This window comes from Phocoena sinus, chromosome 2 (genome assembly GCF_008692025.1).
Source record: "Phocoena sinus isolate mPhoSin1 chromosome 2, mPhoSin1.pri, whole genome shotgun sequence".
NCBI classification, from domain to species: Eukaryota; Metazoa; Chordata; class Mammalia; order Artiodactyla; family Phocoenidae; genus Phocoena; species Phocoena sinus.
The window spans coordinates 75294876-75316842 of NC_045764.1; the positions used below are offsets into that span (position 1 = coordinate 75294876).

Sequence of the window (21967 nt, forward strand, 5' to 3'; positions counted from 1 at the left end):
TCTCTCCACTTCCCGGGATCCCCTTGCCTCTGTTATCGCCCAGCCACTTTCACCTGTCTGATTCAGCCAGCTAAAAGCTATCGGCTTCTTAGCTTGACTCTCCTTCCTCCAGTCAGACTCCCCTCTAGTCTGTTCATGTTATCACCAAAAATGCAAAATGCAAATCTCATCATGTTACTCCTCTGCTTGAAATCCTTCATTGACGTCCTAATGCCCTCACAATAGGGAAGAGCTTGCCCAAGGTTCTCCATGATCTCTCTCACCATAGGACCTCCTGTCATATTCTCCTTTCAGGAACTTACTATCCCATTCCAAGTGTTTGTCTTTCTTTCTGCTGTCCCACCTTTCCCTTGACTCTTTTTCATTCTTTGGGAGTCAAGCTTTCTCTGTCCTACTTGGATGCCTCTACTGTACTCCCATTGTACCCAGCAACAATCTTTCATAGCACTGTTACACTATGTATTTACTTGTTTTAGTGATCTCCCCTGCTAACCTAAGCTTCTTGGATGGCAGGGATCCTATGTGTATTGCTTACCGTTGTGTCCTCAGTGCCTTGTATAGTCTAACAAATAGTAATTATTCATATTTATTAAATTTATTCATTCATAGCCATTATAATTCCCGTAATCATTCTAACTTAAGCCATTAATGAGAACTCAATTTTTGATATCACAAGTAACACTGCAGGGAACAGTTTTGTGCTGAATTTTTTTTTCTGAAGGCATATAAATGTCTCATTGAATACTAGATTTCATATGTAAATACTTGTGCCTGTATATCTCTCTCAGGTTTTGATTATATTCTGTTGGTGTCCACCCTTGCACCTTCATCACACTTTTCGAAAAGTTCCTTTTAATGTTCAGATAAAATTTTTTTAGGAGAAATATGTATTAATTAATTAGAAGAATGTGAGTTGCACAGGACAATAATGTAATTTTAGTGGCTAATACAGTAGTGCATCTGAGCTATAAGTCACAGGATGAAAATGAACGTTTCTAGGAATTCCCTGCTTTTGTACAAATTCAGAGAATCAACATACACAGTAAAATCGGTTGCGTTTAAAAAGTATTTTTTAAAAAGTATTTATATAAAAAATTCAAATGCATTTTCATAATTTAGCCACATGAGGGCAGCAGAAATACAGATTCAAATTTCCATTCAATTTTTCTTCAGATTTCAGGTAAGTAATTTGCAGGCTTTTCCAGTGCTGAAAATAGTCTGCTAACTAAACTATTTTTTAACTCTTCCCGTAAGTGATTAACACTTAAGAGTGCTTGCTTAAGATTTTCCTTAATTTTCATCCTATTTTGAGAATTATGTACTTGTAGCTAGGTTTTCTTAAATTGTCTGGAGAAAAATGTGAGGGAGAAAAAAAATGACTTTTCATGGTTTGTCTAAATGTTTTGTTTTAAAGGGCTCTCTAAATACATACAGATTCTGCGATAATGTGTGGACTTTTGTATTGAATGATGTTGAATTCAGAGAGGTGACAGAACTTATTAAAGTGGATAAAGTGAAAATTGTAGCCTGTGATGGTAAAAGTAAGTGTTTGCCCTAATTACTGTGAAAGCAAAGCTACTTGAAATCTTGTTTTCATGAGTCTTTAGAAAACTTTCATCTGACATTAAGGGAGAAAAGGGCCAGTGATCCACTCCCAGATAGAGAGACCAGGCTTCTTTCTCAGCTAGATTCTGGATTCCAGATCTCACATAGTCCTCTTACTAACTTTAGGTATAAACATTTCATATGGTATAAACATAAACATTTCATAGGACACACAGACTACTTCCACAGGTTGACTTTGTGTGCAGGGTCGGGGGGGGAAGCATATTACTCAGCTTTTCTTCCCTATTTCAGTTGCAGATTTGAAGTGTTTCTAAAGCTTTCCTTTTTCTTTAAGGAAGTGTTTAATTTCAACAATTTTATCCTGTGGTTTCTGTTTTGTTGGATACCTATACGTACATTTCAAAAATGATTATTCAAAAGACTTTAAATAACCATAAGAGCCTTATCAGTCATAATAGTAAATATCTAGTCCTCTGATCTGTTACATGCAGATATTTTTACAGCAGACCTAGGAACTTCTTCAGGTCCTTAAATGTTTCAAAAACTATACATCTCTGCTTTCTGTTCCCTGATTATTTTCTTTTTACTAGTTGAATTTTAACTATATAAATTATACTTACTTTTACTTTGTAATCTGAACAATTTGCGTTTAAAGCAGCTATTCCTGAAATTAAATAGAGAATACTGTCACTTTCCAAGAAGGGGAATTTTGAAAAGCAAGAGAAAGAGAAATGTAGAAAGCAGGACCCTCCGTTTCTCAGGTTGTAGGTTAGGTTTTTATGTTTTGGGTTTCAAAGAAATGCCCTATCACTGAAAAGCTATAAAGACAGAAAACCACACAGAAGAAAAACGTCATTTGTAACGTCATCTGGAGATAACATTATCACTTAATATTTTAATGTGTAACCTTCTAGTCTTTATTTACACATATCTTTACAGTAATATATGTATGCACGTACTCATCTGCAAATATATCCTTTTTCACACATAAGTCATTAACTGTTCTCTTAAACCTGATTTTTGGTAGCTGCCTAGAATTATATACATACCTTTATCCCTTTTTAAAGAAATATCTTCCAGATGTCAGAGTCTCTGAAACTAGCAATGTTACAGTGGCTCACACATTTCATTTCGGAAGGTTAACTAGGGATAATCATTCTAAGAACTTTAAGATGACTTTTTTATATAATTACCAAATAGCTTGTTCTTTGCTGTAACAACAAAAAAAATCTCTGTTTATAATTTTATAGTTCCTGGATCACAGATAACATTTCTGTATGTCAGATAATGTATACTTTTTTCATGTCTTTCTTATAATTTAGGCTAATAGTACCCTTATAACCCTTAGGTTTTCAGATTTTTACTAGACTATAGAATTTGAGCATTAATGTATAATTTCTAGACCACTATCAAAATGAGTTAATAATGATATGGATCAGCACTGTTCATAAAACTCGCATGCTGATGGAAATGTTTCCTGTCTGTACCCTCCAATAGCCACATCTGACTGTTAAGCACTTGAAATGGATTAGGGCAAGTGAGAAATTTAATGTTTTAATTTTTATTTAATTTTCTTAACTTTAAATAGCCACATGTGGTTAGCCAGTAGCTACCACATTGGACAGCACAGATGTAGACTAGTAGAGTGTCAATCGATCAATCATTTGAAACATAGCCAAGAACCAAAAAGTCAGTGAAGGCCCCTGAGCAAGCTTAATAATATCAAAGAGTCCATGTAAACATATGTATCTTACTTAGAGGTAGTCTTTAGAGTATATTTCTCTTGCTTCTTAAAGATACAAGATTGTCTGTTTTTTTCACACTTCAGTGTCTATAAAATACAAATCAGCCTTACCTACTGCAGTGGCTTCTGAGGAACTTGCCCCACTTACAGCACAGTACAGTAATTGTTCTTCAAAGAAACGATTGTTGAGTATTCAAGAAAAGCTTAGGGCTTCCCTGGTGGCGCAGTGGTTGAGAGTCTGCCTGCCGCTGCAGGGGACGCGGGTTCGTGCCCCGGTCCGGGAGGATCCCATATGCCGCGGAGCGGCTGGGCTCGTGAGCCATGGCCGCTGAGCCTGCGTGTCCAGAGGCTGTGCTCCGCAACGGGAGAGGCCACAACAGTGAGAGGCCCGCGTATCGAAAGAAAGAAAAGCTTAGATTGTGTTCCATGCACTCGTGTCAGCAGAAAATACAATCAATCATTAAAGTAGAAATAGTTGTGGCATTTAGAGGTAGAAGCTTAAGTAATAATTAATAATACCATTCCTTAGTAACCAGATAAAGGCAGTACTACTGCGAAATAAGCCCATTTCTTCTAAAAGTCAGCTTTCTGAAAGAAAGTTCAATTCCAAATAGAGAAGCAGAGAAAGTGATTGATAGTGGCTAGAATTTTGGTCTTTTTCTCGCCAGGAATTAAAACTATTCTCTTCTATGTTATAGTCCTTTGTGGTTTTAAATTTGTGGACAGTAGAGGACTTGAAAAAAAGTATAGCAGCTGTATGAACCAAATGTAGCATAACTTGATTTCTCTTAACGTAAATGTGGAGACTGAGCGTTAACTTTCCTTTTAAGACAGAGGGAAAAAGACATTTACGTGCACAAGGTATTACTGTGGTCAGCTTTTCTTTTCCACCCTTGTCTCCCCTTCTTCACCACCATTAGTTCCTGTTTTACTTTTGAAAGAGAGATTTTTCTCAACATATTTAAATTTAAGTTGCTGCTTGAATTTACTGTGTCTCTCCTCTGTTTCCTAGATACTGGCTCCAATACTACAGAATGAATAGGAAAAAAATGGCTTTTTAATGCCATCCTGTTATTGTTCATCGCTTTTTGAAGAGAAGCATAGAAGAGACCTTTTTTTTTAATTTATTCTAGCATTGCAGAAATGACTACACTGTGCCGTACTATCAGAGAATTCCAGTAGAAAGAAGCTTATAATTCTGTACCTTGTTACATTACCTTATTATACAGCATGAAGAAACAGAACTTTTTTTTAATGACAACTCAAACATTGTGGCCTTCCTAAGACCATTCTTTAATAAATTCATTTTAAAACTCAATGTGAGTAATAACTGCTAGAGCTACTGAGCAATATGGAGATACTAGATAAGCATTTTGACAGAGCACCGTGTTCCTTGCAAAGGAAATTAGAAAATGCATTCATTTCAGTAAAGTTAGTTTTTATCAATTGTTAGTTTAACTGATGAAAGCATTAGCAGGGGCAAGACCAAAATTCCAGACTAGAACTTTACTTACAAAAATTTGTTTTGAAGTACAAAACCAAGGGTAATTATTGGCATGAAAAATCTAAGTAGAACTCAACTAGGAAAAATTAAACAGCATGTAGTCTTTACATGTAAATTATTTCTTAAATTGTCCATATGAGTCAGGTTTCATTTTTAGAATATTCTACATCTTACCAGTTATTGGACTTTCAATAAAAAGTCCTATTACGGGCTTCTCCGGCGGCGCAGTGGTTGAGAGTCCGCCTGCCGATGCAGGGGGACACGGGTTCATGCCCCGGTCCGGGAAGATCCCACATGCCGCGGAGCGGCTGGGCCCGTGAGCCATGGCCGCTGAGCCTGCACGTCCAGAGCCTGTGCTCCGCAACGGGAGAGGCCACAACAGTGAGAGGCCTGCGTACTGCAAAAAAAAAAAAAAAAAAAAAAAAGTCCTATTAAACGTATCCCATATCTTTGTGTACTTGAAGGAAAAAGTTTCCTTTGTCAATCTAGGAATATATGATGAAGAAAGTGGCATTTCTAAGATGTCACAGAGGGAGAATGTTTATCATTTAGTAGAAGTAGGCTTTTACAGCCCCATCCTGCGGTCATTCCCAGTTCAACCCTTTTCAATGTGAAGCCGTCCTTTCACTCTCACTGCTGAGAGAGAATAGAGTTGGCAGTAATCGTCAGCAAAATAGCTTTTCATAAACCTATTAAAGTACTAAAAAAGACCTTTATATTGCACACCGTCGCCCTATTTTTTAGTTGTAGAAGCATGTTATATAATAGGTTTCATCATTTTTAAGTAGTCAGTGCTCAGGTCTGATCTATGTAAGATAATGGCCAACATCACTAACTTCATTATCAGTGCTGCGTTACATATATTCTTCCGGATAATCCTCACAACAGCCCCGGAAGAACTTTGTTCCCCTTTTACAGATTTAGAAGCTTAATTACCAAAGGTTACCTAATTAGGATTTTTCTTAATTGCAGTGGGTCAAGATCAATACCTTTTTATTTTGGAGGTTCCACATAATGGGTAGGAGACAGGTTATGTTGATAGTAAACTTACAATGGTTGTAGAAATTTCTGTTTCTTAAGGAGTAAATTATGGTTTAAACTCTTTTCATGTTACTAACAGTCACTGAGATCTTAAGAAAAGTACAGGGCTGGAGGTGTATACTTTGGGGGATTTAAAATCCTATAAGTGATGTCACTAGATTGTGCTTTCAAACATACAAAAGTAACATTGACCTAGATGATGAGTTTCTTACAGGAAGTGGTTGACTGCCATGACCTACTAATTGGACTAATGCCTTCGTGCTCCTAGTATTACCTCAGCACGTCAGTGTAGTCCTTGATTCTTAAATTAAAACTAACTTTCATCCTTGTAGCCCATTCTGCACAGTCTATTCCAGTGTTCTCTTCGTGACCTTCCCTACCAATGAGCACATAGTCTGCTCCAATTAAATTTGAGAAAGAAACAAGTCAGATCTCAGATTTCTCTTTTGTCTTGGTTATGCTGTTTCCTTCATTTCTCATGACTTTCCTTTCAGAATCAAGATCCTATCCATCATTCAAAACTTAAACCCGCTTGTATCTGAGTACAACCCATATTGAGCTCTTCCCTTGTGAGCTCTTACTTAACAAAGGAGTCATGAGAAAACACAGCAAAGGACAGGAAGGACTTACATCACTCTCAGTGCTCACTCATACTCATCCAGGTAACTGGTGTGGAATACCTAGGGTTTATAGTGTACCTAGGTGTAAACCCTAGGGATTATACCACATTCCACCAGTTGAAACCAATTCTGGTATAGACAGCCACCACATACACACCTCTCTTTTCGCCTGGGCAGGAGTACAGATTGGTTGACATCAATCCCAGCGTCTTAAGGTATGTTATCGTCAGTTTTGAGTGGGTCAGAATTGAATCACTAATAGTAAAATATGTAAAATACATACATATATTGGAACGTATGTGTGTGTTTTCACTCGACTGGAGAAGCAATTATTTGTAGCATAGTTATAAAATTTGGAATCAATAAAACAATGCATGGTAAGGGAAAGTGCAAATTCTCCATAAGAATCTGCAACATTTGTTCTGTCAGTCCATTCTAAAAATGCCCCCTAATTTGGTGAAAATTCATCCAGCTATTTTTTTTATATGCCGTAGTAATAATAGAATCTTATTTTTCTAGTACATAGGTAGACAGAATGTGCTTGGGGTTTGGGGCAAGGCATTCTACCTTGTAAGAGGTATAAGAACTCTGCAACATACAGCAAAAGATTTAGCAGCATTAGTTCAAGAGAGCATCGTGCTAGAAAACTGTCAACAGTATTCTCTCGTGAATGTCCTCTTATTCTCTGATACTTTCTTCCTCTGCTTTTACTCATTCTGTTTACCAAAGTGAGCCACAAAACACCTTGAATAGCCAAAGCAAGAACAAAGCTGAAAACATCACACCTTCCTGCTTTCTGACTATATTACAAATCTATAGTAATCAAAACAGCATGATAATATTGGCATAAAAACAGACACATAGATCAGTGGAACAGAATAGAGAGCCCAGAAATAAAGCCATACGTATATGGTCAATTAATCTATGACAAAGGAGGCAAGAGTGTACAGTGGGGAAAGGACAGTCTTGTCCATAAATGGTGTTGGACCACTCTCTTACACTACACACAAAAAATTAACCAAAATGGACTAAATTAGACTTGAACCTAAGACCTGAAGCCATAAAACTAGAAGAAAACGTGTGTAAAGCTCCCTGACATCAGTCTTGGCAGTGAATTTTTTGTGTTTGATACCAAAAGCGAAGGCAACAAAAGTAAAATTAAGTGGAACTACACCAAACTAAAAAGCTCTGCACAGCAAAGGAAAAACCATCAATAAAATGAGCAGGCAGCCTACAGAAGAGGAGAAAATATTTGCAAATTATATACCTGATAGATTTATATCCAAAATATAAGGAATTCAGACAATAGCTAAAAAACAGTTCTGAATAGACATTTTCCCAAAGAAGACATAAATACAGCCAACAGGTACATGAAACTGTGCTCATCATTAACCAGGGAAATGCAAATCAAAACCACAGTAAGACATCACCTCACACCTGTTAGAATGGCTACCAGCAAAAAACAACAAGCATTGGTGAAGATGAGAAAAGGGAACCCTCGTGCACTGCTGGGAAGAATGTAAATTAGTACAACCAGTATGGAAAAGTATGGAGATTCCTCAGAAAATTAAAAATAAATTTACCTTATGATCCAGCAATTCCACTTCTGGGTATTTATGTGAAGGGAATGAAATCACTATCTTGAAAAGATATCTGCATCTATGTTCAAAGCAGCATTATTTACAATAGCCAAGACAGGAAAATATGTGTCCATTGATGGATGAATGCATAAAGAAAATGTGTCATCTATGGCCCACAAAGACCAGATCATTCAGCCATTAAAAAAAGGAAATCCTGTCATTTGCAACAAAACAGATGGATCCTGAGGGCCTTATGCCAAGTGAAATAAGTTAGAGAAAGATAATGTATGACCTCATATGTGGAATCTCAAATAAATTGCACTCATGGATACAGAGAACAGATGGGTTGTTGCCAGAGGCAGATGGTGACGGGGTGAGCAAAATGAGGGAAAGTGGTCATGAGATGCAAACGTGCAGTTATAAACGAGTCCAGGGAACGTAATGTACAGCACAGTGACTATAGTTAACAATACTGTGTTGTACACCACCAGTTTGAACTGTGCGAGTCCACTTATACAGGAATTTTTTAATAGTAAATACTACAATGCTGCACGGTCCACAGTAGGTTGAATCCACAAACGTGGAACCACAGATGCAAAAGAACCACATACACAAAAGGCCAACTATAAGTTATACATGGGTTTTCAACTGCAGAGGATCAGCAACCCTAACCCCCTCATTGTTCAGGGGTCAACTGTGTATATTTAAAAGTTGCTGAGAGTAGATCTTAAAAGTTCTCATCATAAGAAAAAAGATTTCTAACTGTATGGTGATGGATATTAACATGATGGTAATCATTCTGCAGTATACATGTATATAAAATCACCATTTTGTACACCTAAAACTAATGTTATATGTCAATTTTAATCTCAATTTTTTTTTTTTAAGTTCCCATCTTCAGAGACTTCTAGTCATTCCAGAATAACAAGGACAGGACTTAACTTCCTTCCATAAACAACTAGAAAAGTAGACAAAATATATGAAAGTGTTTTCCAGACATTGGAAAACAGGCAGCACAAGGCTGTAATCTCTGAGAAAGGGGGCAAAGCAATAGTTGAGGTCTACAACCTTCCATCTCACTGCATGGAGGCAATACCCAGACTCTAGGAACTTCCCTGGTGGTTCAGTGGCTAAGACTGGGTCCCAGTACAGGGGGCCCAGGTTCAACCCCTAGTCAGGGAACTAGGTCCCACATGCCGCAACTAAGAGTCTGCATGCCACAACTAAAGATCCCACATGCCGCAACGAAGATCTTGCATGCCACAACTAAGACCTGATGCAGCCAAATAAATATATATATATATATATTTTTTTTTTTTTTTAAATACCCAGATTATAGACACAGGGAGAGGGTAACCTAAACAGAGCCTGACAACCTTGCTGAGTTGAGAAGACTCTGAGATCAGAGTTTAGGAAAGCTGAGATGATTGAAAGATGCAGCATTCTAGAAAGGAATCAAAACAGTGGTCCCCTAGAGTGTTTGCTGTGTACTTGGTTGCACATAAGTAGAATGACGCCTTACAAACCCAAGCAAAGAGTAGCTAGGGAGTTAGTTATAAACAGCAATTCCCAAAGCTCACATAGGGTGGGGAACCAGAGTAAACTGTTCTCAGTAGTCACTAAGGCATCAAATAGAGTGAGATCCCAGAGGGTCATGCCTCAATAGTAGGCTAAAATGGAGTAAAAGCTACTCTAGCTTAGAACCACCCTAGCTAAGGTGAAAAACAGGATTTGAGGGGATCAAACATTAATAAATAATTGTCAAAACATTTATATATATAGCAGTTTTCACAGAATTAGGACAAAAAATTCCACAATTTGTGTGGGAACACAAAAGACCCTGAATAGCCAAAGCAATCTTGAGAAAGAAAAATAGAGCTTGGGGAATCAGGCTCCCCAACTTCAAACCATACTACAAAACTACAGTAAACCAAGGCAGTATGGTACTGGCACAAAAACAGAAATATAGATCAATGCTACAGGACAGAATGCCCAGAGATAAACCCACGCACATATGGTCACCTACCTAATCTATGACAAAGGAGGCAAGAACATACAATGGAGAAAAGACAGCCTCTTTGATAAGTGGTGCAGGGAAAACTGGACAGCTAAATGTAGAAATGAAATTAGAACACTACCTAACACCATACACAAAAATAAACTCCAGATGGATTAAAGGCCTAAATGTAAGACTAGACACTCTAAAACTCTTAGAGGAAAACAGGAAAAATACTCTGACATAAACCACAGCAAGCTCTTTTTTTGACCCACCTCCTAGAATAATGAAAATAAGAACAAAAATAAACAAATGGGACCTAATTAAACTTAAAAGCTTTTGCACAGCAAAGGAAACCATAAACAAGACGAAAAGACAACCCTCAGAATGGGAGAAAATATTTGCAAATGAAGCGACAAAGGATTAATCTCCAAAATATGCAAACAGCTCATGGAACTCAATATCAGAAAAGCAAACAACCCAAGCCAAAAATGGGCAGAAGACCTAAACAGACATTTCTCCAAAGAAGACATACAGGTGGCCAAGAGGCACGTGAAAAGATGCTCAACATCACTAATTATTAGAGAAATGCAAGTCAAAACTACAATGAGGTATCAAATCACGCAAGTCAGAATGGCCATCATCAAAAAATTTACAAACAATAAATGCTGGAGAGGGTGTGGAGAAAAGGGAACCCTTTTGTACTGTTGGTGGGAATGTAAATTGATACAGCTGCTATGGAGAACCTAAATGTCCAACGACAGATGAATGGATAAAGGTGTGGTACGTATATACAATGGAATATTACTCAGCCATAAAAAGGAATGAAACTGGGTCATTTGTAGAGATGTGGATGGACCTAGAGTCTGTCATACAGAGTGAAGTGGGCCAGAAAGAAAAACAAATATCGTATATTAACACATATATGTGGAACCGAGAAAAAAAATGGTACAAATGAACAGGGCAGGAATAGAGACATAGATGTAGAGAATGGACATGTGGACACGGGGTGGGGGGTGAGGGAAGAGCAGGGTGGGATGAATTGGGAGATTAGGATGGACATATATACACTACCATGAGGAAAATAGACAGCTAGTGGGAACAAGCTATAAAGCACAGGAAGCTCAGCTCGGTGCTCTGTGACGACCTAGATGGGTGGGATGCGTTGGGGGGGGGCGGGTAGGAGGGAGGTCCAAGAGGGAGGGAATATAGGTATACATATAGCTGATTCACTGCATTGTACAGCAGAAACTAACACAACATTGTAAAACAATTATACTCCAATTTAAAAAAAAATACAGCACAGAGACAAAAAGACTGGAGAAAATGAAGAGCCTCAGTGACGTGCGGGATCATATCAAGTGGAGATTTCTACATATTGTGTGCCAACCACCCCCCACCCCAAGAAGGAAAGGAACAATTTTTAGGAAATAGCCAAATGTTTCCAAATTTGATGAAAATGATAAATCAACAGAGAAAAGAAGCCTTAATAAACTCTAAACAGGATAACCACATACCTCATAATATCATTGCTAAAAACCAGTGATAAAGAGAAAATTTTTTTAAGTAATCAGAGGTAAAAGTCACTTTGTAACCACAGAGACGAAGATAACCCACGGGTTTCTTGTTAAAAACTATGTACTTAGAAAACAATACAACAAAATCTTAGAAGTGCTTAAAAAGGGCCACCTCACATCCATTAAAATGGCCACTATCAAAAACAGAAAAAATATGTGTTGGTGAGGATGTAGAGAACTTGGAACTTTTGTACACCGTTGGTGTGAATGTAAAATGTTGCAGCTGCTATGGAAAACAGTATGGCAGTTCCTAAACAAGTTAAAAATAGAATTTTGATATAATCCAGCAACTTTACTTCTGCATTTATACCCAAAAGAATTGAAAGCAAAGACTCAGAAATATCAGTACACCCATGTTCATAGCAGCACTATTCACAATAGCCAAAAGGTGGAAGCAACCCAAGTGTCTATCAACAATTGAATGGATAAACAAAATTGTATATACATATACAATGAAATATCATTCGGCCTTAAAAAGAAATCCTGACACATGCTAAAATGGATGGACCTTGAGGACATTATGCTAAATGAAATAAGCCAGTCAAAAAAAGATAAACATTATATAATTCCATTTATATAGAGAGCAGTCAAATTTTTAGAGAAAGAAAGAATGGTGGTTGTCAGGCTGTGAGGGCTAGAGGATTGAGTTGTTTAATGGGTGTAAAGTTCTGGTTTTGCAAAATGAAAAAGTTCTGGAGATTGGTTGCTCAACAACATGAATGAACTGTACACGTAAAAATGATTAAGATGGTAAATTTTATGTCTATTTTACAACTGTTATTAAACTTATAAAAAATGCTGAGGGAAAAATCTGTCTCCTCCCTGCCTATCACAGATCTGTTTGCTCTGCTCAAGCCTCACCACTTCTAAGATTTCCTCACCATTCTGCTTCACACGTTTCTTAACCTCCCCTGAACTCCCAGACCACCATACGTAGTGTTATGTAATCTACCTGTCTTGAAACTTAACCTGCAGGAGCCTTGAAAAAGACCAAGTCTTCAGCTTGTTTGGAGGCCCCTCTAGTGCCTACTTTATTTTTTTAAATAAATTTATTATTTTTTTTGGCTGTGTTGAGTCTTTCGTTGCTGCGTGCGGGTTCTCTCCAGTTGCAGCGAGCGGGGGCTACTCTTCCTTGCGGCTCTAGATGTGTGGGCTTCAGTAGTTGTGGCTCATGGGCTCTAGAGCCCAGGCTCAGTAGTTGTGAGGCACAGGCTCAGCTGCTCTGCAGCATGTGGGATCTTCCCGGACCAGGGCTCGAACCCGTGTCCCCTGCATTGGCAGGCAGATCCTCAACCACTGCGCCACCAGGGAAGTCTATGCCTACTTTAGAGGAAATGTATCGGTCATTGTCCACTGGGAAAAAGAAACCACATTAAATATTTCAAACGGAAGGAATTTAATACAAGGAGTTTGTTACAAAGGTGTTCAAACAGCTTGAGCAACAGATGAAACGTAAGTGTGTCTAAAGAATAGGAACTGAGGAAGCAGCTAACATCCCTAGTGCTGGAGGAAGCAAAAAGGAAAACAGTATGACTCGGAGCCCAGAGTCACTATGCCACTGAGGCTGCTACTGTTGAACCATCTGCCTGATCAGAAACTAATTGTCCTACACTAACCAGCCACAGCTGCCACTGCATCTACTGTCACTTCTGCTATCACTGCCGTTGCTTGTGACACTACCAGAATGTCTAAGAAAGGTAGTTTCTCCCTTCTTCTCACCTTCCAGTATCCCAGTAGTGCCTCTCAAAGGCAGAACTAAACAGAAATCCAGCTGCAGGGAGTCTGGGGAATGTAGCTTGTGGATCTCCTCCTGCCACAGCAGTGCAAAGGGAAATACAGAAGAGTTGATACGCATCTGAAAGAAAAGAGAATATCCAGCACCCTCCTTTGAGAGGTGCTGGATATATATATATATATATATTCAGCATATATTCCCGTCCTTTTGCCTGTTTTGAGGTTTACATACAACAACAAACTATCTCTTCTACAAAATATGCTTAATCCGTCCCCCACAAGAAAGACACAAATTCCTACCACTATGAACATCTGCTAGAGATGTTAATTCCTTTCCTAGTTAATTCAACACACATACCCACTCCCCAGATATTCTGTACTGTTAAGACTAAGTTATAAAAATTAGTCGCCACTGAAACTTTTATATGTAACAACAGAAGAGAGAGGGAAATGATTAACATGTAATGTTTATACATACACACACACACACACACACACACACACACACACATGGAACAGACAGCATAGTTCTCATTTTTATAAATTAAATAGCCATCAGACTGATCTTTCTTTTCATAGCCCATATCATTTTCCAGTTGCCTTCAGTCACCACCTTAGCTGACTGGGGGTCTTTACCTGGTGGGGAGACCCTAAACTTCATTCCTGAAGTATTTAAGTTTTTAGTGAATTTTCCTTTAATGAATTGCTATAGCCTTAACTTTTACAACTGAATATGGGGGCACTAAGGAGGCACTCCAGAGAGTCACATTGTTTAGCAGCAGCCATATGTTCCTTGATAATTAGGATCAAGCACCACAGTCAATATAATAACCCCCTTCTTTTCCCATTGGTCTAGTGGCACAAGAACCCTAAATGCTCAAATGGGAGTCTCAATTTCCAGTTCACTGGGAGCATTGTTGGTTTCCTAGTGGATGTGTTCTTCCTTTGGGACCCAACCAGCAGAGCCCAAAATTACAGGTACGGGAAGCAAAAATTCTTTGAGTGGGTTATTAGATGTAACTTTGCCAAGTGTCATTCTCACTTACCCCCTTGATTCCTGGACCTTTTGATTCAATGACAACCCATTAGCAGAGAGCATCCCTAATGCACGAATTGTGGTTTATAAATACCATTCACACTTTAAAAATAAAAACTATGAGAATGGCTGATTAAAGGTAAGGGATAGGAAATATAATAAGCTTCGAAAGTCTTCTTGAAAGAGAAAATAAGGAAGTTAACCAAAATTACTAGAGTCATGTCACAAGGAAACAGGAGCCATCTTTAAAGGGTTCTCACTAGTTTTCATATGCTGAATAATGGTCCCCAGGGATATCAGGTCCTAATCCCTAGAATGTGTAAATGTTTCCTTATATGGTAAAAATTTTGCAAATGTTACTAAGGATCTTGAGGTGGGGAAAGTATAGGATAATCAGGATAGGTCCTAAGTGTAATCACATGTATTTTTACAAGAGAGATGCAGAAGGAGATTTGACATACAGGAGAAAAGCAAGCAATATGACCATGGAGGTAGAGCTTAGAGTGATGTGGCTACAAGCCAAGGAATGCTGGCAACCACCAGAAGCTGGAAGAGACAAGGAACAGATTCTCCCCTAAAGCCTCCAAAGGGAGTGTGGCCACGCCAACACCTTGACTTGGCCCAGTGAAACCGATTTTGAACTTTTGGCATCCAGAACTGTGAAACAATAAGTTTCTATGGTTTTAAGCCACTATGTTTGTGATAATTTGGTACTGTAGCCATAGGAAAATACACTAGCCAAAGATGGAGCATTTTGAGCTTCATCAAATAATTGCAGTGAATCACAGCATATGAAGTATGTGGTGTTTTGTGTGTGTGTGTGTGTGTGTTTTTTAAACAATTCTTGAGTGCTAAATGAATACACATAAATTTGTTTGTCATCAGGTAACCAATTCATTGTTCTGAAAACTGGTAATGGGAAATAATTGTTCTTCAGAGTAGCAATACTGTTGATAAGGAAAAGTTTTGCTTTATAAAAATTTTTAAATAAAAAAGGATTTGTAGGGCTTCCCTGGTGGCGCAGTGGTTGAGAGTCCGCCTGCCGATGCAGGGGACACGGGTTCGTGCCCCGGTCCGGGAAGATCCCACGTGCCGCGGAGCGGCTGGGCCCGTGAGCCATGGCCGCTGAGCCTGCGCCTCAGGAGCCTGTGCTCCACAACGGGAGAGGCCACAACAGTGAGAGGCCTGCGTACCGAAAAAAAAAAAAAAGGAATTTGTAGAATTAGGATACCACCATTTTGCAATTTGTTATGAAATAAAAGAACAGTGATCATCAATGGCTACTAAAACGATTAGGTAAAAAGGTTACGGGAAATGTATAATCGGGCTGACAACTTCCAAACCCCACAGTTCAATCCCAACATTAAAAAAGAAGAAGAAGAAGAAAAAACAGACCAAACAGACATATGTACCTCCTGATGTGATGGAATAGGAAATACAAAATACCAAAATGAAATTTTCTTGACAAAAATTCAAACCTGAATCCCTTCAAGCTTCTAAATCTAAATACCAGTTTACAAGAAATATTGGGGATGGGAATATATTAAATAATATTGCTGAGATCCTATCAGCAGAATCCAAAATATGGGGAACTGTTGAGGAAAAAGACCGAGTTTGTTCAACAAATAAACTGCCAATACAATAAACGTAGAGGGAGGAATCTACAATTAAAAGAGATTTAAGAGATATATCAACCCAACATGTCTTAATTCAAATAACCCACTGTAAAACATAATTATGACACAGTGGGGGAAATTTAAAAATATTTGGTATCTCATTAAATTAAGGAATTACTATTACTACTTTAGGTATGATATAGTTGGTTGAGTTTTTTAAATGTTTATTACTTATCTCAATTGTGATATACATACTAAAGAATGAATGGAAAAATGTATTTGGGCTTTACTTCAAAACAGCCCAGTTGGGGTTGGAAATTTAGGCCAAGGGTAGATAAAACAAGGGTGGTCAGGAGTTGATAATTTTTGAAACTGGATGATGGGTACTTGGGAATTTCATTATGCTATTCTCTCTATTTACGTATATGCTTGAAGATTTCCAGATTGAAGATCTCTTTTAAAAGTATCTTCTACAGATCCTCATTGCTTACAGATAAAGTCCAAACTACTTGAGAGAAGCAGAACACTAGGTTTTCTGTAATCTGGCCACCTTCTAGGCTCATCTTCACCTGGCCTCATTCCCAGCTACCTCCTCTTTACCTATAAAGAGCTACATTTATTTCCCTGAACATACCCTGTATTTTCGTGCATTTGGTAATCCCACTTGCTTACCTAGAAAACCCTTCATTACTTTCATCATTTTGTGAACTCCAAGACCTAGTTCAAGTGTCACTGTTTCTAAAAATCTTTAATAGACTCCTTGAAATAGGACTACTCCCTCACTTCAATAGACTCCTTGAAGTAGGATTAATCCCTCACTTCAAAGCAATCCCAACACATCATGGACATGACACTCCAGTACACCCCTTATATCATCCCATCATCATCCCCTCCCCTCCCCACGTTACTCAGATAAAATTCTATGGTCCATCGTTATGATCACTCCCTTTAATGTAACCTCAGCTCCTTTGCCTCTCGCTCGTACTTGCTAGGATAAATCACAAACCTGAGTAAATGCTACCCTCTGCCTACTGTATGCCTGTAGTCTTGAAGCTGAACGTGAATGAGTGGCTGATTTCTTTTCAAACTCACTTTCCCTAATGTCATTGGGTTCTTAATACTGCCAGGCATCATTTTTCCCCCCTTAATCTGGCTTCTTTTCCAGTTTCCAATCTGAAACAATCATTTAATACATTTTCCTCTTTTCTAAACCTCCAATATCTCTTCCCCCATACACATCTCATAAAGTCATCTTTATTTCACTGAACAAAACAAAGGTAATCAAAAAAGAATTTCCAGGATAACCAAATGGCAATAAGCGTATGAGAAGCTACCGGGTTGGCCAAAAATTTCGTTCGGGTTTTTCTGTGCCATCTTACGGAAAAACCCAAAAGAACTTTTTGGCCAAACTGATACTTAACATCATCAGTCATTAGGGAAATGCAAATTAAAACCACCATCTGATACCACCAACACCCAGCAGAATGATTAAAATGACCAAGACAGATGAATAATATTAGCAAGGAAGTGAAGCAAATGCACCTCTCACACGTTGCTGGCGAGAGTTAAATTGGTAGATCATGTTGTAAAAACTATATGACAGTATTTACCAAAGGTAAACATATGTATACCTTATGGCCCAGCAATTTCACTCCTACGTACCTACTCGATTGAAATGTATGCATATGTTCCCTATAAAACATTTCAAGAGGTTCATAGAGCACAATTCATAATATATAGATAAAAGCTGAAAGCAACCCAAATGTCCATCAGCAATAGAATAAAGTATGGTATATTCATATAGGGAATATTACACAGCAGTAAAAATCATTGAGCTATGGCTACACACAACAACATAGGTGAACCTCAATGTTGAGCTTAAGGAGCCATAAACAAAAGAGAACATAGTATTTATTTTAAAAATTCAAAAACAGGCCAAAAAACCTATGGTGTTGTTACTGAACGCAACTTGGGTCCACTCACCTGACACGCAGCAAAGCCAATCTAACACCAGGCTGTAATAAAGGAAAGTACTGCATTTATTTGCAAGGCACCAAGCAAGGAGAATTAGCAGCTAATGCTCAAAAGACCCAAACTTCCCAATGGCTTTTGGTTTTTAAAGGCAACTTTAGGGGTGAGGGTTGCAGGATTCGTGATCAGCTTGTGGACTTACTTCTGATTGGTTGGTGGTGAGGTAACAGGGTGAAGTTTCAGGAATATTCATCATTAATCTTCTGGTTCCTACCAGTCTGGGGTCTATGATCTTGTGATCCACATGTAGTCAACACCCTCCACCAGATGTGAGTCTTAGTTTCTGCAGAACAACTCAAAGATATGCATCAGACTGTTATCTATATCCCTTCAGGAGGAACTAGGAGTCCTCTGACTCTATTGTTCAAGCCCTTTGTTTCACATTTTCTACTTCTCTAATCATTAATTTGAGTCTGCTATTCGAAACTTCAGGAAGGCCTAGGAAAGGAAAGCTTTTTCTACAAACCAGAACTGGAGACACAGGAGGGCTTGCATCCAGGAGCGCCCTGCAGGGTCCTGCTCAGTTTCAGTGTCAGGACAGTGGTTATCCTTGCGGCAGCTTGGGTAGTAACTGGAAAGGGACACAGGAGCCCTCTGGGTTGCTGGTAATGTTCTGTTTCTTGATCTGGGTTCTAGTTAATACAGCTTTGTTCACTTTGTAAAAATTACAAGCTATATATTTGGAAATTTTATACTTTTCTAGATGGATATTATACCTAAAATAAATTATTAAAGAATAGAAAAATAGAACTCCACAAATTTCACAAACCACCACATTGACCCATCTATGTACATCTGAGCCCAACTGCCCTGCCTGCACTCCTGTTACTGTGGGTGAACTGTTGTTCACGCTTCCATCAGAGACAGGCCCTTTCTCCTGTGCACCACATAACTACCCTCTTCTTCACAAGGGTGTCACCCTGGCAGGTATCCCATCTCATTCCTACATCTTCTCTTCTTGACTAGATCTTTCCCGTCAACTACAAACATGCTATCACTTTCCTAATTTTTAGGACAAACTGCTCTTAACCTTCCATTACTTTTATTCTCCTTCTCTTGCCTTAAAGCAAGACTCAAACAATTCATCTATACTTGCTGAATCCAGACTTGTTCTAACATTCTCCTTGAACCACCTCCAATCATGTTCTCACCTCCACACTCCACAAAAACTGATCTTATCAAGGTCACCTCCACATTGTTAAATCCAACAGTCACTTCTTCATTCTCATCTTAACTCATTAACCAGTTTTGGGCATAGTCATCAACTTCCTCTTTCCTGAATCACCTTCTCCTTCACGCTTCTAGAATATTATTCCGGTTTTCCTTCTATTTACTACACTAGCTGCTTCTTTCCAACTCTCTCTTGTTGGTTCCTCTTTGCCTCTGTGATCTCTGCATTTTTTTTTTCACATCTTCATTGGAGCGTAAGTGCTTTACAATGTGTTAGTTTCTGCTGTACAACAAAGTGAATCAGCCATATATATACATATATCCCCATATCCCCTCCCTCCCACCCTCCCTATCCCACCCCTCTAGGTCATCACAAAGCATCAAGATGATCTCCCTGTGCTATGCGGCTGCTTCCCACTAGCCATCCATTTTACATTTGGTAGTGTATACATGTCAATGCTACTCTCTCACTTCACCCTAGCTTCCCCTTTCCCGCCGTGCCCTCAAACCCATTCTGTACGTCTGCGTCTTTATTCCTGCCTAGCCACTAGGTTCATCAGTACCGCTTTTTTAAATCCCATATATATGCATTAGCATACAATATTTTTCTCTTTCTGACTTACTTCACTCTGTATGACAGATTCTAGATCCATCCATTTCACTACAAATAACTCAATTTCGTTCCTTTTTATGGCTGAGTAATATTCCATTGTATATATGTGCCACATCTTCTTTATCCATTCATCTATTAATGGACATTTAAGTTGCTTCCATGCCCTGGCTATTGTAAATAGTGCTGCAATGAACACTGTGGTACATGTATCTTTTTATTTTTAATTAGTTAATTTTTGGCTGCATTGGGTCTTCGTTTCTGTGCGTGGGTTTTCTCTAGTTGTGGCGAGCAGGGGCTACTCTTCATTGTGGTGGGTGGGCTTCTCATTGCGGTGGCTTCTCTTGTTGCGGAGCATGGGCTCTAGGTGCGCGGGCTTCAGTAGTTGTGGCACACCGGCTCAGTATGTGGCATATGGGCTTAGTTGCTCCGCAGCATGTGCAATCTTCCCGGACAGGGACCGAACCCATGTCCCCTGCATTGGCAGGTGGATTCTTAACCACTGCGCCACCAGGGAAGTCCCACGTGTATCTTTTTGAATTATGGTTTTCTCAGGGTATATGCCCAGTAATGGGGTTGCTGGGTCACATGGTAGTTCTGTTTTTAGTTTTTTAAGGAACCTCCATACTGTTCTCTATAGTGGCTGTATCAATTTACATTCCCATCAACAGTGCAAGAGGGTTCCCTTTTCTCCACACCCTCTCCAGCATTTATTGTTTCTAGATTTTTTGATGATGGCCATTCTGATCGGTGTGAGGTGATACCTCATTGTGGTTTTGACTTGCATTTCTCGGATGATTAGCAATGTTGAGCATCTGTTCATGTATTTGTTGGCCAACTGGATGTCTTCTTTGGGGAAATGTCTGTTTAGGTCTTCTGCCCATTTATGGATTGGGTTGTTTTTTTGTGTGTGATATCGAGCTGAATGAGCTGCTTGTATATTTTGCAGATTAATCCTTTGTCTGTTGTTTCACTTGAAAACATTTTCTCCCATTCTGAGGTCTTTTTGTCTTGTTTATAGATTCCTTTGCTGTGAAAAAGCTTTTAAGTTTAATTAGGTCCCATTTGTTTATTTTTATTTCCCTTCCTCTAGGAGGTGGGTCAGAAAGGATCTTGTGGTGATTTATGTCATAGAGTGTTCTGCCTATGTTTTCCTCTAAGTGTTTTATAGTGGCTGGCCTCACATTTAGGCATTTAATCCATTTTGAGTTTATTTTTGTGTATGGTGTTAGGGTGTGTTCTAACACCCTAACTTCTAACACCCTAATTTCATTCTTTTACATGTATCTATCCATTTTTTCCAGCACGACTTGTTGAAGAGGCTATCTTCTCCACTGTATATTTTTGCCTCCTTTGTCAAAGATAAGGTGACCATACGTGCACGGGTTTATCCCTGGGCTTTCTATCCTGTTCCATTGATCTATATTTCTGTTTTTGTGCCAGTACCATACTGTCTTGATTACTGTAGCTCTGTAGTATAGTCTGAAGTCAGCGAGCCTGATTCCTCCAGCTCCATTTATCTTTCTTAAGATTGCTTTGGCTATTCGGGGTCTTTTCTGTTTCCATGCAAATTGTAAAATTTCTTGTTCTAGTTCTGTGAAAAACGCCACTGGTAATTTGATAGGGATTGCACTGAACCTGTAGATTGCTTTAGGTAGTAGAGTCATATTCACAATATTGATTCTTCCAATCCAGGAGTATGGTATATCTCTCCATCTGTTTATGTTATCTTTGATTTCTTTTATCAGTGTTTTATAGTTTTCTGAGTACAGGTCTTTTACCTCCTTAGGTTTATTCTAGGTATTTTTTTTGTTGTTGTTGCAATGGTAAATGGAAGTGTTTCCTTAATTTCTCTTTCTGATCTTTCATTGTTAGTGTACAGGAATGCAAAAGATTCTGTACATTAATTTTGTATCCTGCTGTTAACATTACCAAATAAATTCATTGATTAGTTCTAGTAGTTTTCTGGTGGCATCTTTAGGATTTTCTATGCATAGTATCATGTCACCGGCAAACAGTGACAGTTTTACTTCTTCTTTTCCAATTTGTATTCCTTTTATTTCTTTTTCTTCCCTGATTGCTGTGGCTAGGACTTCCAATAATATGTTGAATAATAGTGGTGAGAGTGGACATCCTTGTCAT

The 21967-nt window shown here is 38.6% G+C and overlaps 1 protein-coding gene and 1 long non-coding RNA gene across 4 annotated transcripts in view; one reads left to right on the forward strand and one right to left on the reverse strand.

Annotated features, from left to right (window-relative positions):
• The window catches only part of GTF2A2 (general transcription factor IIA subunit 2), a 30181-nt gene extending 25553 nt beyond the window's left edge, over positions 1-4628 (forward strand). For all 3 annotated transcript variants that reach the window (XM_032622640.1, XM_032622641.1, XM_032622642.1), the window contains exons 4-5: positions 1415-1541; positions 4323-4628. In XM_032622640.1, coding sequence (XP_032478531.1) covers positions 1415-1541; positions 4323-4348 — 153 coding nt within the window. In that variant the 3' untranslated portion in view covers positions 4349-4628. The remainder of the gene's footprint in view (positions 1-1414; positions 1542-4322) is intronic.
• On the reverse strand, positions 2340-15463 carry LOC116748939. Its single transcript, XR_004348449.1, has 2 exons — positions 13348-15463; positions 2340-5211 (listed from the first exon to the last, which is right to left on the reverse strand). It is a non-coding gene; the product is annotated as an uncharacterized LOC116748939 (long non-coding RNA).
• Positions 15464-21967: the final 6504 nt, after the last annotated feature.